General features: G+C 39.2%; 1 protein-coding gene across 2 annotated transcripts; it reads right to left on the bottom strand.

Annotated features, from left to right (window-relative positions):
* Positions 1-1,641: 1,641 nt before the first annotated feature.
* On the bottom strand, positions 1,642-12,323 carry rlim (ring finger protein, LIM domain interacting). Of its 2 annotated transcripts, XM_016260118.1 has the most exons (4): positions 12,184-12,323; positions 11,063-11,256; positions 5,142-5,246; positions 1,642-5,049 (listed from the first exon to the last, which is right to left on the bottom strand). In XM_016260118.1, exons 2-4 carry the CDS (start codon positions 11,229-11,231, stop codon positions 3,419-3,421), a joined length of 1,905 nt encoding a protein of 634 aa, XP_016115604.1. In that variant the 5' UTR covers positions 11,232-11,256; positions 12,184-12,323; the 3' UTR covers positions 1,642-3,418. The 2 variants fall into 2 exon arrangements, with proteins under 2 accessions (XP_016115604.1, XP_016115605.1); XM_016260119.1 differs by lacking the exons at positions 11,063-11,256; positions 12,184-12,323 and adding an exon at positions 9,574-9,614.
* Positions 12,324-12,774: the final 451 nt, after the last annotated feature.

The raw sequence follows: 12,774 nt of genomic DNA, 5'->3' as shown, positions 1-12,774 counted from the left end.
TTACCTTGATTTTTCTTCATTTGTTGTTGATGAAAATGTAAATTCCCTCCCTGTCCAACATGTGCTCTGATGTCACTGAACGCTTCCATAGAAGCCACCTAAACAATGTTTCACACAAACCTTTTAAAGGGACATTACAGTGTTGTGCTGGAAATGACACCAATACTGTGCCACAGCTATATTTGGTATAAAAAGTAATATTGATCGTGGTCTCACATTAAATACTATTATGTATTTTAATTATTTTACTAGTGCTTCATTCAGGTACATTAATAGTAACCAGATAAGTCATATTTTTAAACTGTATTTTCATTGTTGAAGTTTAAACGTCTGGGTGTGCGGCAAGGAGAAAACAGTGATTTTGACACCTATAAGGAGGTTGAAAAGTCTGAAAAAATCATAATAGAAAGGTAGTAAAAAGATTTTAAGGTGGTTTTATTGTTAGTTTGAATAAGAAAGAGGAATTTGTCCAAAATGATATGCATTTTTATAAATATGACCAAAGAACATAAAAGTGCCCATAGTCTAAGAATCACCCATATATAGATATAATTTTTGATATTTTATTGTACTAGTGGGTGCAGGACACTATAGTTCATTTATGTAAGTGAGGATAGCAAAATAAAGTAAACTGTGACATATTATACCCAAACATTCTTCATGCAGTGGACTACAGGTAAAACTGATCAAAATGTGGGAGCAAAAAGTATCCAGACACTGTGACCTGAGCATGTTTTGCTTAAGTGTTAGTTCTTTAATTGCTAATGCGATCTTTTTACACCGAAGACTGAACAAAAAGAAGCATTGCTTGGTAATTAGTTGAGCTAAATTGGTATTATCTAATTGTGTACTTAAATGTAACAGCTGAATTCATTACATGCCTTTCTATCAAAGTTATCTGACATTACCAAGATGAATTTGTTCTGACACAGTTTAACTCATATTACCATTTTCTAAACTATAGCGAATAAACTGTGATAATGTGAGAAATGTTGAAAGTGTCTGAATACATTTTGGTTTGACTGTATGTATATATATATATATCGGTTACTTTATATTTCCATCAACACTTGTGGACTTGGTTACAGCTTCTCATTACAAGGACCTGAATACATAAAGTGATATCAGATTTGAAAATTTGGTCTGGAAAAGTGTCATTTAGGACCATAGAGACTGTGATGAACACTGATAATGAAATATCACATCCACGGATAATGTAGTCCAGTTAGTTAATGTTCACGGTATCTGGTGTCAATGGATCTTATCCTCACAGTTTCATGATCTAAATATATAATATTGCTCACCAGTTTCCATAAAACCATGCATTACGATTAATACAACAGTTACTTATTTTGAGCAGTCTTTTCAATTGGCAGATCATTGTGATGGAATAAAAGTGCATTTTGAAATCGTGATACTCCCATATTGTCATTTTGAACAGCTGATTTAGTTCAAAGAACAAATCATCTTCGGTTTCTGTTTACCATATTTTTACCATATGTTTACCGTACTTATATTAGTGTTTGCAAAAACTGTACACAGTACTATTAAAAAAACAAACAACATTTTAAAAAAATAATAATAGAATACGCAAATATGCAAACTTGTTTGTTTTTTTCAAAACAAACTATCGCAGTCACGTTGCTGTACATGTTTTTTTATTGTAATATACAAATAACATTATGGCTTGATGAAGCCAGAACAGACTGATCAATATTTAGTAGTTGTCTCTCATCCGAGCAGAAAGCAGAAAGTGTGCAATGTCTGTGTGCCGTAAGCACTGGTGTGATACAAGCAAATGTCACCTGAAGAATCCAAATAGAATTCAAAATAATGCTGAACATTTGTGGAAAACCAATATTATTGCTAAATACAAGCCTTGAACCAGAATGTGCAGAACCCCAATAAAAAATAAAAATAAACCTTTCACAGCATATTATGTGGTATGTATTGCTAAATTAGACTGGCTGATAGCAGTAGGCTGTGAGGTTCACTGTAAGCTCAATTATTCCACAGCAGCACTCAACGTGGTGGCGAGGCCACAGAGAAACGGTCAAGTGAGGAAATCATTTTATTCATTTTAAACACAGCAAACTGGAAGCTAGTCAAAAGATGACTCAAAATATAAGCTATAAATATGATGCTGACAAAATTACGAAATCCTATCGAGTAACTCGCTCTTATAATACATGACCTCAGAACATAAGAATATGCATTTTTAACAATGGTTGGCTTGCTTATGATACATGAAATGTTGACGTAACTCATGGTGGAGAACATTATGCTTAGGGTTAGTATCCCAAGTCAACACAGAAACAATATAGACAGATATTTCATCTATTGTTTCTAAATAACACTGCATTTGTTTTTCTAGCATGGGACTAAAGGATCTTAGCTCCCATATGAACCAACCATTACATAATGAGAAAAATAATTTCCTCCTCAGAGTAAGATAAACGATGCTATTCTCAATGTACAGAACTGTTAGAAAAACTTCCATTTAAGTCTTCATTTTAAACGTTAATATTTACAGACTACAACATGTCAAAACGTCCTTTACATTTTCCTTATTAGCATTGCACGACATTGCCTATACGTAGCCAAGTTTTTTATTAAGATATATGGAGTAGATTTGAGTCAGCCAACTGATGCATCATCATCATCATCATCATCATTTGGGAAGACGGGCAGAAATACAACCTGATGTGTCCATGTAGCATATTTACAGCCTTTTGTGTTTGTAACTGTAAAAAGTGTCTGGCCAAATGTTTTTCAAAACCAGTATTACTGAACACCTTCAAAAGCCAAATCAAAGTCTCTTCTATACAGGGTGACGAATTCACTCAGAACTACTGTGAAATGTACTACTATTTGTCTGTATTTAGTCATTTATGATGACGGTGCAACTGGTACACCACACACTATGCTTTCATACCAACACTGTATGAAAAGTGTCAATGTATTTTCCAATTGAAATGTATTTGTGCATGAGCAGATTACACTTTTCTTGATCCTTAACGCTAATCTTGACCCTCAAATTATTCATTTTTATTAAAACGACAACTTTGTAATCTGATATGGAACACATAAAAGTACAACTCAAATCTCTCTTTTAGTATGAAAGTGTATGTGCCACTCTACATTGCCCCTCAACCTATAATTTTGCTGAATGTTGATGTTCAGTACAAGTAAATGATCAGGGCTCCATCCTTGCACCAATTTTATTCCACTGTAAGATGGGTCAAAATACACTGATGTGTAAATTGGGGGAAACCAGCAAATCTGATAAAACTTATTGATGGCTTCATATAGGATGCATGGGGAAAAAAATATCTCAATACGAGTTCTCACATGACTAGGTAATAAATGTAAAGGGAAGGGAGGAAGTGATATCGAAGTGCCACAAAACCAACTTTGGCTAGACGACACTCTCTCGGTTGGTGGAAACCAGAACCGCCCTGCGGCAAATAGGGCAGGTCGAGTTCTCTGAAAGCCAGCGGTCAATACAGTGCACGTGGTATTCGTGAGAGCAGGGCAGCTTCCGTAATTTGTTGCCTTCGGCGTACTCCGTGATGCAGACGCTGCAGGTTTTGAGCGCATCGTTCTCGCCGAAGGTTCGCATGGACAGGTTGTCGATCTGCTCTTTGGTGAGACCTCTGGGCTGGTCGTCATCTTCCTCGTTGAGCAAGAAGAAGTGCGCGAGTCGCAGAAAGGGCAGAGATCCAGTTTCATCCAAGCTAATGGGTGCCCGCTGTCTGCCTCGGTTCTCCCGAGGACTGTTAGCACCGGACGCTACATCATCCACTTCCCTCTCCTCTGTCCGTGCCTCTAAACCACCCTGGTTAGAGCCTCCATTCCCAGGAAGGTAGGAGTCCGCTTCACCTGCAGCGGCACCGGTGGAAGCATCAGGGTTACCCAGTCCATCAGTGAGGTCTGCAGCTGGGCTGTCTTCACGGTTCGAGTCTGGATAGTCTGAGTCCATAAAGTAGCTAAGTTCACCGAAACCAGTCATGATCTGACGAATCATAGACTGCAGAGCCAAAGAAGTGGCTTCCCCGAGTCCAGTGTCCGAGATCCTGCGAATGGGAATGCGGATAGTGCTGACGTACGTTCTCACTCCTGCCCGCTCCGAACGGGAGAAGGTCCGGCGGAAACCCCCGCGCTCAGTCTCATAGAGTAAAGTGTTGTTGGAGGGCTGCGAACGAGACCTGGTACGGTTAGCGATGCTGTCTCTCTGGCGGTACTCTCCGGGACGCACCCTGCGTACCTGCAAATCCAGCATTATGGTTGGAGGACGACGACCTGAGGCTCCTGCTTCCCCAGCAGCTGCCTCCCTCTCCTCCGGTGCGCCGGGTAACTCGGGAGCTGCTTCCGATTCTTGAGTTTCCGTTTCCACTGTGCTCTGCCTAGACAGGAACAACTGCCGAGTCCGCGAGCTTCCCTCGACCTGGGGCTCTGGAAGGATCTCAGGATTGCGAGAAGGCAGGTCGTGCTGAGCAGGCGGAAGTCCGTCCAATCTTTCGAGGTTGAGCGGCGAGTGACCTCTTGCAGTGCGAGCCCTTGTCCGTCGCTGCTCTGGGCTTCTACTGCGAGCCCTAATTTGACCCCTACGTGGTTGCTCTACTGGGGGCAAAGTTGGGGGAGCTGGAGATGGTGGATTTGGTGCAATTACTTCCGTGTTTTGAGACAGGGTGATAGGAACTGGAAGCTCTGGCTCTACTATAACTGCCAGCTCATCCACCACTGGTTCCTCAACCACCTCTGCAGTCTCCATAAGACTCTCCGGCTCAGACACAGGGCCATCTGGTCTCTCCTGGGTTCCTTCCAGCCTTTCCGTCTGCGTTTGCTGCTCAGCTAGGTTGCGATTGACATTGATCTCTAAGCTGAAACGGAAATCACCGCTGTTGGGATTGGTTTGGCTTACGGCCCGCCATGATTGGTTACCCCGGTTACCGCTCCTCGTTGTATTGCCCGTCTGTCGTACGGTGTTGAGCCAGTCAAGAAGGGTCTCCCCACTGGGGTTTTCCTCAGTGCCCTCCATCTCTGTTGCTGAGAATGACAAGAATATTATTTAAGGAATTATTAAAATGGCAGTCATCTGGATGGTATGGATTCTGTATAAACAAAAACAGTTGACTTACCAGCAGGCCCTTCCCTTCTCTCCTCAGTGGAGTCATTGCTGGGTGACTCAGGGCCATCCTTGACCTGCCGAAGGCGGTTTAACAGTTCATCTGCCGTAATTTCACCTGGCCAAGAAACAAATGGGTTAGAATTGAGAAGCCAGAGAAAGAGTGGGGAATTTGCAGGAACGTAAAGTAAACCTGACCACTGATCATTGTGGTCAAATCCGGACAATTACACGCATGCGAATTTTCAATGGTTCTCCAGTTCGACCTTCTCTTAAAGACTCCCTAAAATCAGAATTGTATGGCTTTTAGTTTGAGGTCATCTAAAATTCAGTTCACTTCTAAAAGATAATCAACAAAATTAACTTTCAGAAACTAAGCACACTTAAAATGTACAGTCTTGTTCTTCAGAGATAAAGGTAGAAAAAAATGGTTCACTGAGGGGAAATTGCAAATGCTCACCCAATAAAATGCTCTCTAGATTCATTTCCCTTTAATGCCACCTGCCTCAGACTAGCAACATCAACCTGAAAATCACAGTTCACTGGTGTGACGAAGTCTAAAACAAAGTTGCAGTCAAACTCGCGGTTTCAAGAGGAAATGTCAACACAGTAAAGAAAACTGAGCTTATCAACCAATGGTGGTTGATAGGGTGAAATGTGAATGAAAGCAACAAGACTCCAATTATTTTATTAATAATTGCATGGCTGGCACAACAAAACATCCTGATTAATGAGATATGGTTAAAAATTTAACCGTTTCACACATAAAACAAATAAAGCAAAACACTGCATATCCAACTGCAGTTAACTGTTGCATGTCTATGTTGACACACAATGAAACCGGTTGGAAATAGTACATATGTATAACATAAAACGTTAGTAAATAAAAAAATATAGTAAATAAAAGTAAATATAGTAAATAAAAAATAAAATAACAATAGTAGTGTTACAAAGAACATATTAAGATTATTGAACAAAATCTAAATTGTCAAAAAGACTTTCAAAAGGAAAAAATGCTAAATTATTCATGGAGGAGTATTACATTACGTCATACTGCTTAACTAGGAGTACTGCAAGAACACATTTCAATAAATACGAGCGGTCTAAATGTTTCTGGATATTCATAAGATGAAGTTTCACACTGTATATTTCTAAACCAACGTTTTTATTTGCATATTTGAGGGGTCACTGTCTGGATGAACTGTTTCTTCTCTTTACGAACCCCTCTCGATAATTCATATTGCTACTTTGTTACAGTAATGTGTATTACGAGTGAAGAAAAGGGGAGAAAAAAAGTTAGTGGTTTCTTTGGGAAGAGAAATAATAGAAACAAGATCCAGATGTAATCCAGCTAAATAATTATATGGTAAATAAATAGATATTGTTGTTTTCACATTGTGAGTGCAGAATAAAAAGAAAAAGCCAAGAACCCACAACACTATGCTTTATTGGTTCAATTAAAAAAAAGTGACATGGCTATTTGCAGCAATTTTATGTGGCTTCAGTGATCTGATCAGAGTCCGTTCACATAATGTGTTTGGGTGCATTTGCATCTGCCATTTAAAATGTGGTCAAGTGAGATTTTACGTTAATGCCAAGTGTAAAAAGGGGCAAAGTGTTTAACAGTTTACAAGATCAAGACGTTTCAAATGACATGACATGCATTTTTTTGATACAACATATCCAAGGTGCTTTCCAATAGTCTAATTTCTTCTGACGAAGTTGGATATGCAGAAATTCACCATCAAATGCGAGTTTTCAAACTTTATGAAGTCTATAGTCTTTATGCAGTAGCTGTCCAGAAAGACTCCTCATTAAACAGCAACAGAACAGTACTGAAAACCTCCGGACTTACCAGGACAAGAAATGTCCATTGAATGCCATCTCCTGGCAGAGCACATGGCTAAAGGACGCTCCAAAATAACATTCCTTTCCACTGTCCTGGGACATAAGGATTGGGTGTCTTCATAAGTTTGTGTTATGTTTGTTTAATAGTCTCTGAGCACAGAAACAAAAGGCAAACCATTCAAATAAAATGCAAACCTAAATTGGAATCGAAAGACCCATGGTTTCACAATTTCTAAATCAAAACAAAGGGATGAACTTGTTCTGGAGCTTAAAACGTACACGCATGTGTCAAAGCACACATGTATCTCTCAATTTTTATTGTAGCTTGCGTTCTCAAAATTGAACAAATAAAATAAACAAACAATCATTTGCTGCCGAAAATATTTGACCAAAACAGCGAAGTTTAAGAAATAAATTTCATGCACACAATGGGGAAAAGATTTTAATAAAAATAGTCTCAGCATTCAAAATTATGTAAATTTTCTGACAGATTGCTGTAGTGGCATGTGAAATGATCGTCTCTTCCAGTTTACTACTAGTTATAACACAAAATAAACGAACAAACATCAGAAGGTGTTGAAAAGTACAGTACAACTTACTGAAATGTATCATATCTCGTGTAATCGCTCATCAGCTAATCAGTCACATAAATTTACACATACCTTAATAAAGCCATTTTGCTAAAAATAATGATTAGGCTATGTAATATAGTGTATATGTATACGTGTATGCATGTTTGAATAAATCCGTCATGAAAATCTGTTTTATGACTAGGGATGGGTATGGTTAAGGTTTCAACGGTATTACTACTCTTACCGATACTGCTTATATATATAACAAATTAAGAGCTGAATTAACATTGCTTTATATTCTGAAATGTAAAAAATATTTAATTAAAATAATATTAATTTGTAAATGCACCAGTGCGCAGGCATTTTTAGTTTATTATATACATAAGATAAGATACAGTAAGAACATGAACAAAGAAACAATGTAAACCAAACGGACAAATACAATAAAACAAAGGATTTTCTCCCAACTGTACTCGTCCAATTAAGACATAAATTGCGTTTAAGTGAATACTCTCCAAGCTGGCCATTTTGACATTTTGTGTGTATTTGATCGTTTGGACGAGCGCCCGAAGCTCAAAGTCTAATTTGCTCATCCGTTTTGGAGCGCCGCGCACACACTTCAGCCTGAGGAACAGCGTCTCTTGTGCGGATTGTGCTTTCAACGTTTTATTATCAAACATGTCCCGCAATTTAGCAACAGTAAAGATGGCATTTTACAACAATCACCGACTGAGCTGATTCGGACGTTAAGTTTGGGTTTAAGGGAGGAACGTTTGCGCACCGCTGTGAAGGGAAAGAAGTTGCACTAGAAGAAATGTGGCTACAATCCTTAGAAGCCAAAATCGAAATAAATAAATAAAATTAGCTTAATATAACAGCACAGGCCTAAGTGTAAGCAGATGTTTGAATGTTTAGTTCTCTCCTCTATCATCACAGTTAAACGGGGCTTTCATGTTGCGCGTGCTGAAGCTCCTCCGCGTGAGCGCGATCTCGCTTCTGGATTGCGAATAGCAAAAATGCATCATAGACAAATGTTTGAATATTATTGCATATAAAAACAGCTGGCGACTCTGGCGAGATAGAATTTGCAAGACAAAGTGTTTATAGCAAGAATGTGTATTTTCTTAATTTCTCCAGTACCGTTAATGTCAGAGCTTATCGATACTCCGGTCTTTCATAATTTAGCACCGGGACCGATTTAATACCGGGTTTCAGTAGCCATCTCTATTTATGACAGCCACTGTTTGAATGTTTATATTTAACAACACATTGGAGAAAAATTATATAATTAAAAAGTTGATATAACATACGGCTGTATGTGCAATGAATGTGCAGTAACAAATTAAATATTGCACATTTTGATTTACTGCGGACTTTAAATAACGTTCAGTTTTGGCTAAATGAAAGCTTTTGTCGTTTCAGTAAACAATTAATTTAGGTGCATTTAGGTAAGGGTAGATTTGTGTATAGCGACTTTTGTACAATAAACTTGGGTCTGTTCCTCGCACCTAGCTATTGTATGGCCTTTGAAGACTTGTAACGGCACACACTGTGGACTGAGCATTTGTCATTTTAGGAGTCACGATCTCTTTCACTGTATGGAAAAGTGCAGCACAGAAATTCTGTGAAATCTCTCTTATCTGCCACAATAGAGAGAGACTGAAAAAAAAAGATAACTTTCATTTATCAAAGTCTGTGGATTTGATTCATCCTTCTGTTACCCAAAAGGGATATTTAGAGCTACAGAATGAAAGAACACCTAACGCCTGAAATCCAAAACATCGAGAATAAGCCTGTGATCATTTTGCAGGCATCACATGTAGCTTGAATATTTGCTCTAATAAGCACCTGGATAAGACTGAAACTCAGCAGCAACTATAACTTCAGCTTCACTCTTCATTCAATTTACAACCCAATACCACTTAAACCAAAACACTGCTCAGTTACACCACATGCAATGGCCAAAACGCCTCTGTAAAGCACATTTAGGTTTATAATCTTGATATTTAAAAGCAAAGGATTTACCAGGGGTGCCAAGCAGATTGTTGTCTCTCATGAGCCTATAGTCTTCTAATTTGCTCATCCGTTTTGGAGCGCCGCGCACACACTTCAGCCTGAGGAACAGCGTCTCTTGTGCGGATTGTGCTTTCAACGTTTTATTATCAAACATGTCCCGCAATTTAGCAACAGTAAAGATGGCATTTTACAACAATCACCGACTGAGCTGATTCGGACGTTAAGTTTGGGTTTAAGGGAGGAACGTTTGCGCACCGCTGTGAAGGGAAAGAAGTTGCACTAGAAGAAATGTGGCTACAATCCTTAGAAGCCAAAATCGAAATAAATAAATAAAATTAGCTTAATATAACAGCACAGGCCTAAGTGTCTCCTCTATCATCACAGTTAAACGGGGCTTTCATGTTGCGCGTGCTGAAGCTCCTCCGCGTGAGCGCGATCTCGCTTCTGGATTGCGAATAGCAAAAATGCATCATAGACAAATGTTTGAATATTATTGCATATAAAAACAGCTGGCGACTCTGGCGAGATAGAATTTGCAAGACAAAGTGTTTATAGCAAGAATGTGTATTTTCTTAATTTCTCCAGTACCGTTAATGTCAGAGCTTATCGATACTCCGGTCTTTCATAATTTAGCACCGGGACCGATTTAATACCGGGTTTCAGTAGCCATCTCTATTTATGACAGCCACTGTTTGAATGTTTATATTTAACAACACATTGGAGAAAAATTATATAATTAAAAAGTTGATATAACATACGGCTGTATGTGCAATGTAACAAATTTAACAAAAGACTAACAATGTGCAGTAACAAATTAAATATTGCACATTTTGATTTACTGCGGACTTTAAATAACGTTCAGTTTTGGCTAAATGAAAGCTTTTGTCGTTTCAGTAAACAATTAATTTAGGTGCATTTAGGTAAGGGTAGATTTGTGTATAGCGACTTTTGTACAATAAACTTGGGTCTGTTCCTCGCACCTAGCTATTGTATGGCCTTTGAAGACTTGTAACGGCACACACTGTGGACTGAGCATTTGTCATTTTAGGAGTCACGATCTCTTTCACTGTATGGAAAAGAGCAGCACAGAAATTCTGTGAAATCTCTCTTATCTGCCACAATAGAGAGAGACTGAAAAAAAAAAGATAACTTTCATTTATCAAAGTCTGTGGATTTGATTCATCCTTCTGTTACCCAAAAGGGATATTTAGAGCTACAGAATGAAAGAACACCTAACGCCTGAAATCCAAAACATCGAGAATAAGCCTGTGATCATTTTGCAGGCATCAAATGTAGCTTGAATATTTGCTCTAATAAGCACCTGGATAAGACTGAAACTCAGCAGCAACTATAACTTCAGCTTCACTCTTCATTCAATTTACAACCCAATACCACTTAAACCAAAACACTGCTCAGTTACACCACATGCAATGGCCAAAACGCCTCTGTAAAGCACATTTAGGTTTATAATCTTGATATTTAAAAGCAAAGGATTTACCAGGGGTGCCAAGCAGATTGTTGTCTCTCATGAGCCTATAGTCTTCTTCGCTGAGATTGTTGACGAACTGGTAGAAGGCCTCTTCTCTGTCCAGACGGTCCAGCTGTCTTCGGCGTTGTATTTCAGATTGATCGCTGCTGCCCTGATCTGCATTATCCTGAGCCTCCATCACTGCGACCAGCTGTCAGATCCAACTACACACACACAAGCAGAAACAACAGGTTAGTGTCAATCAGACCAAACACACACAGATACACTGACCACAAACTAGTGCTGGGCGGTATACCGGTTCATACCGAATACCGGTGTTTATTTTTGTTATGATATGAATTTTGAAAATAACGCAATACCGGTGTATGTCGCTTAAACAACGTTGGGAACGCACCACTGTTTGAAACGGGTCTCTTTTCACTGCTGCACTGTGGTGAGGGAACAGCTGTATGTGTTACTAAGCGTGAAAGCTCAGAAACTGAAGCTGTAGAACTAATAGAACGTGATGACACAGAAGAACTCATCCACAATATCCACACTGACCTCCACAAATATCCAGCGCCCGCTGCCATCAGCTCCCGCGTCTCACACACACACGAGCGACTTTAGCACTAGATTGAGCAGCTTTCAGACCCTTTTAGTAATATAATTAGCTGACTGCAACCAGAGACTGAAAACAAAATGGCATCAGCGAGCTAACTAAACAAGCTAAAGGCTAAAGCTCACGAATATCAAGGAAAGCAACCTTTACGTGTGTCCTCGATGCCACACACAGTTAACACAGTGAATGAATGAGCGGTGCAAGTCAGATCATAGACGTGCTGCTAAAACACCACAGCAATACGACCAATATTACATCAACGGTGTGTTTCGCAATGTGTGACGACAAACCTCTCGCAACCACGAACTGAGGAAAGGGTAACGCTAATGCTAGCTGTAGCATGAGCTCAAACTGGGTCTAAGCTCGCTCGCACAGCCTGGGAGAACAGCTATCTTGCTCATGCTAAGCTAAGGCGAAGCTAACGTTAGCACGGCTATGAGATCAAAACAGCCAGCAGTCAGCGAGCTCTCCGTCATTTCGACGATCGTAACAACTGACTCGCGAAATGAGGAAAAGCGCGGAAGAATACCTTAATGAATGTGTCGAAGCCTTATCTAGTCACGGTTCCGTATCTGCCGCGTAGATGTTTGTAAACGTTAATCTTGACAGCTATTCAGGAGTTCATCTTCTCAAGCGTCTCTTCAGCGTCGAATCTACATCCGGTGTGCGGAACTGGAATACAAATTAAAAGTCTCACCAGTCGCGTTTAACAGGTAGGATACATTACGTGACTGGCTTTACAGAGAATATTGGTATATTTAAATTGTGACATATTTAGATCCCAGTAAAAGAGAGTCATCTGAAAAGTGCATTCTTACCCCATAAATATTACACAAAAATAAATTCATTATTATGAATCAAAGTGTTTGTTATACAAATCCAGTACCTGGTTGTCAGATCATGCCATCATTGGAAGTCATGGTGACTTTTGGATGCATCCATGTTCAAAGTCTACATGCGAAACAATTTTTAATTCACCAACAAAGAGAAATACAAACGCATTCAATTAAAGATTAGCAGTGGCTTAATACATTTCAGAAGTTCGATCTAGAAAAACAAACAATCTAGCATACAAAAATATGCTGTTAAAGAAACCCCTGGCTGATCTAGCTGGAGTTAC

This window comes from Sinocyclocheilus grahami, unplaced genomic scaffold (assembly GCF_001515645.1).
Source record: "Sinocyclocheilus grahami isolate Dianchi unplaced genomic scaffold, SAMN03320097.WGS_v1.1 scaffold2003.1, whole genome shotgun sequence".
Classification (NCBI taxonomy): Eukaryota; Metazoa; Chordata; class Actinopteri; order Cypriniformes; family Cyprinidae; genus Sinocyclocheilus; species Sinocyclocheilus grahami.
The sequence above is the reverse complement of the archived record's forward strand: the minus strand, read 5'-3'. Positions and strand labels throughout refer to the sequence as shown.